Below are 4,704 nucleotides of genomic sequence, written 5' to 3'. Positions count from 1 at the left end.
GGTACTTCCGCCTACGTCACACGTGACCTTTCCAACGTGACTACGTAATGTGTGAAGTCGAGCTAGTGCAAGACGAGCATTTGTGGTTAAAAAGTATATAATTTTTTTCTGCGCCGATAGCCTCGTGGGCAGCACGCCGACATATAGCGCTGTTGCGCTTTGGGTGACCCAAGTTCGAGTCCTGGCTTGCTGTCCTTTCCCAATCCTGCCCCTCTCTCTCTCCCACCTTGTTTCCTGTCAATATATACTGTCCTATCCTAATAAAAAAACAAAAAAAGTATATCAATTTTTATTTATTTTTTTTTAGAAAATGACAGCTAGTTTCGCTAGAGAATACCCTTATTCCTCGGCTGGGATTGTGTAGAGCCCTTTGAAGCTGCATTGAAACTGCAATTTGGACCCTCAACCCGTTGGTTCGTACTCGTGGAAACGTAATATTTTTCGAGCCTGCAGTTCGGCAACAGTCGGTCGTTGACTCAACTAAAAAAAGAAAAGAAAACGGACAAATGCATGTCACAAATACTGACAGTTAGGTGAATGTTTGATTGAAATTCCTTGAAGCAATATTAGATTAATTCTCGCTTCTTGCTAAAATCAACATTAAAGTATTAGTTCACTTCCAGAATAAATTTTTTCTAATAATTTACTCCAAGATGTTCATGTCTTTCTTTCTTCAGTCGAAAAAGGAATTAAGGTTTTTCAGGAAAACATTCTAGGATTTTTCTCCATATAATGGACTTCAATGGTGGCCAATGGGCTTCAAAGGGCTCTAAACGATCCCAGTCGAGGAATATAGGTCTTATGTAGTGAAACAAACAATTTTATAATAACAAACAATAATAAAAAAAAATTAAAAAAATGTATATACTTTTTAACCACAAATGCTCATCTTGCACTAGCTCTGTGATGCGCATCTACGACTTCACGCATTGCGTAATCACATTGGAAAGGTCACACGTGGATAGCTCTTTGAGCGTTTGACTTTTTCTTTGCACGTTCGCTTTGTAAACACTGGGTTGGTACTTCCGCCTACGTCACACGTGACCTTTCCAACGTGACTACGTAATGTGTGAAGTCGAGCTAGTGCAAGACGAGCATTTGTGGTTAAAAAGTATATAATTTTTTTCTGCGCCGATAGCCTCGTGGGCAGCACGCCGACATATAGCGCTGTTGCGCTTTGGGTGACCCAAGTTCGAGTCCTGGCTTGCTGTCCTTTCCCAATCCTGCCCCTCTCTCTCTCCCACCTTGTTTCCTGTCAATATATACTGTCCTATCCTAATAAAAAAACAAAAAAAGTATATCAATTTTTATTTATTTTTTTTTAGAAAATGACAGCTAGTTTCGCTAGAGAATACCCTTATTCCTCGGCTGGGATTGTGTAGAGCCCTTTGAAGCTGCATTGAAACTGCAATTTGGACCCTCAACCCGTTGGTTCCCATTGAAGTCCATTATATGGAGAAAAATCCTAGAATGTTTTCCTGAAAAACCTTAATTCCTTTTTCGACTGAAGAAAGAAAGACATGAACATCTTGGAGTAAATTATTAGAAAAAATTTATTCTGGAAGTGAACTAATACTTTAATGTTGATTTTAGCAAGAAGCGAGAATTAATCTAATATTGCTTCAAGGAATTTCAATCAAACATTCACCTAACTGTCAGTATTTGTGACATGCATTTGTCCGTTTTCTTTTCTTTTTTTAGTTGAGTCAACGACCGACTGTTGCCGAACTGCAGGCTCGAAAAATATTACGTTTCCACGAGTACGTGGAGGTCACATGCGCTCAGGACTATGACCGCCGTGCTGACAAGCCATGGACCAAACTCAGTCCCGCAGACAAGGTACATCTACAGAAAAAAAAATTTGCAACCACACACACATTTGTGGCTATATAAAGATCTAGAGATCTTTATATAACATTTGACTTAAGTACTTGAGATTATAGTCTCAAAAGACACTGATTTCTTTTAAATGTCTCGCTTATTGATCTATATCTATATCATACTTGTAAAAAAATGTATAGCCTAAATGCACTGTAAGTCGCTTTGGATAAAAGCGTCTGCTAAATGCATGAATTATTATTATTAATTATTATTATTATTATATCTGCTCTACACATAATCAACCATCTGTAACCTGTTTGTTTAGGCTGCTATTCGTAAAGAGCTCAACGAGTTTAAAAGCTCTGAGATGGAAGTGCATGTGGAAAGCAGAATTTACACAAGGTAAGTGTACTGTTAAACATATAAAAATACAGAAAACTTCTTGTGCAAAGCATCTAACCGTGTATTTACATTTTTATGTGGTTTTGTGTCATTTCTAGATTCCATCGTCCTTAATTGCATCTTTTAACTGGAAAATGAAGCACTTAAAGGCCGGTGGATACTGGGAAGAAATTACTGTTTTGTTTTTGTTTTTTTGTTTTTTTGAGGAGCATCAGTGTGTCAGAGCTCCCTTCAGACTGCTTTTACTATGAATGTACTTCTTCAGATGCACAGGGACGCCTGGAGCATTCAGAAAAAAAACCAAACAGACCGTTTCTCAGTTGTCCGCCCACTATCGTGTGGGACGGGCGACCTCTGGGGGACAGATGCAGTATTTGTCCTGGACTTTAGGGGACCCATGTGCCAAGACAGAGAGGCGATGAAGGACTTATTAGAGGATGTTACTTGTGCCAATGGCAGATATTCCTCTCTCTACTCTCTGAATGGCCTTTTTTCTGTTTTTACTTCATATGATAAACTTTATTTCCTTTCAGGGAAGTGTAACAAAGTAAAAAAAAATAATAGTATTAATGATGTGACTAATAAATACAGTAATACTACAGTAAGTGTTAGTTACTGCGCATAGCGGGGCAGACAGAAGTACTGCAAGAAGGCCTGAGCCTGGATCTTATTGTGTATGTTTGTATAGGCTGCTGTAATTTTTCTCTTAGTTTGACTCTTTGGAACGTTCTAAATGTTAGAAACTTTAAGGCACAAGGTTTTTTTTTCTATTATTCATAACTTTGGCTTTGACCTTCTTTATTCAAGACGGGGTTACAGATTCCCCCTTACTTTGTGGTCCTCACTGTTTGAGAAGTCATAGAGAAGAATAGAAGAAGATAGGATCCATTTTTTTTAGATAGAATGTAAGCGTTTCATATTTCACTATTGATTTACAGAAAAAACTGTGATCTATTATCTTTTACAATCTTGTTTTTAATCCTATCACCTTCTGTAAAAATGAGGTCCAGCTATTTCAGTTTTAAGAAGTGTCCAAATCATGTTTACAAAATATTTTATTTTTAAATAAAAAGGATTTCCTGATTATTTATTGCCCATTTAAAAGGAGAATGAATTTAGTCCAGACACACACGCACTGATACAGTTTTAAAAATGATGTTTTGTTAAGTATTGTTGACACGGAGGTTATTGCGGCAGGAACTCTTCTTCATTTTTTTCCAATTATTTTATCATTTGTTTTTTTTTGTTTTGTTGGCCAGTAGGATAATAGGAATTGCTCTGCTGTACAGATCCATTCTGTAGATGAACCTGACTGTTTGTGTAGATCTTGTCTTCCTTTTATTTAAAAAAAATATTTTAAATATATTGAAACTCATATAGGTTACTATTTTTTTAAGCACAAAATTATTAGTGTATTATTCAACACTACAGTGTAATGTAGCGTTGTATATTCTTGCTTTTTAATTATATGTGAACTTTTAGAAGCTGACAATAAATTTGCTGTTTAGATGTAAACACCTCTAAATCTAAATTAAAGTGCTTACCAATAAGGTTTGTTGAGGCTCTCTTTTTTTCTTAAAAAATACTTTCTTATGACATATTGACTGTATCATTTTGCGCACAGAACCTAAACAGTAATGGTTCACACTTCACATTTTACAATTTAATCTTTTCCAAAGCCACATATTCCGGGCCACCTATTTCACATTTCTGAGATGTAATGTCCAAATAATGAGAAATTACATTGCAAATATGAGAAATCCCAGCTGAAAAATTGCATTTACAAAAATGAACACACTAAGTGCATAATACATTTCAAAAGAGACAACAATGTGCCACAACTAGCATATAACATCAAAAGTGTGTTGAGGTTTTAGAGAGCACTGTTAGTGCAGAGGAAGGGCCAGGAACAGGTAATATAACTCATTTCAATTCAATTCAAGTTTATTTGTACAGCGCTTTTCACGATACAAATTGTTGCAAAGCAACTTTACAGCAAATTAAGTTTCTACAATATTTAGTGGTAGCTTATCAGTGGTGACTGTCAGTCAATGTACATATGGCAGAAATGTACGGAAAAATCAATTAAAGACGTAATCAAACAGACGATGAACACTTAACAGCAATTATTATGATGCTTATAGCAAATAATTTCTAATTACTAATTTCTCCATTTATTTCATGGTCTATTCATTTTACATCAGTAGTGGCTTACTAAAGCTAAAACAAGCAAAAAAATATTTTGGGTAATTGAAATAAAGCTGAAAAATATGTAATTATAATATAAATATATGAAAAACTTACATGAAAATGAGAAATGTTGCTTTGGCAACTACACTGAAAAAAAATGTTTAATTTCACAAATAATTACCAAGACATGAATGAAACCTTGAAGTAGAAAGACTGAAATATGTTTATTTTCTTGTAAAACATACTGCAGTATTTTTTTTTTTTTTAATTTCCAGCTAAAAAGTACTAAAA

General features: G+C 35.2%; 1 protein-coding gene across 5 annotated transcripts in view; it reads left to right on the top strand.

Moving 5' to 3' along the window:
- phactr4b (phosphatase and actin regulator 4b) overlaps positions 1–3,721 on the top strand; it is a 59,437-nt gene extending 55,716 nt beyond the window's left edge. For all 5 annotated transcript variants that reach the window (XM_016572175.1, XM_016572183.1, XM_016572189.1 and 2 more), the window contains 3 exons: positions 1,702–1,839; positions 2,147–2,223; positions 2,322–3,721. In XM_016572175.1, the coding sequence (XP_016427661.1) occupies positions 1,702–1,839; positions 2,147–2,223; positions 2,322–2,337 (231 nt within the window). In that variant the 3' untranslated portion in view covers positions 2,338–3,721. The remainder of the gene's footprint in view (positions 1–1,701; positions 1,840–2,146; positions 2,224–2,321) is intronic.
- Positions 3,722–4,704: the final 983 nt, after the last annotated feature.

The sequence above is a fragment of the Sinocyclocheilus rhinocerous genome, unplaced genomic scaffold (assembly GCF_001515625.1).
Source record: "Sinocyclocheilus rhinocerous isolate Xijiao unplaced genomic scaffold, SAMN03320098_v1.1 scaffold11, whole genome shotgun sequence".
In the NCBI taxonomy this organism is placed as follows: domain Eukaryota; kingdom Metazoa; phylum Chordata; class Actinopteri; order Cypriniformes; family Cyprinidae; genus Sinocyclocheilus; species Sinocyclocheilus rhinocerous.
This window is presented reverse-complemented; position numbering and strand designations above follow the sequence as displayed.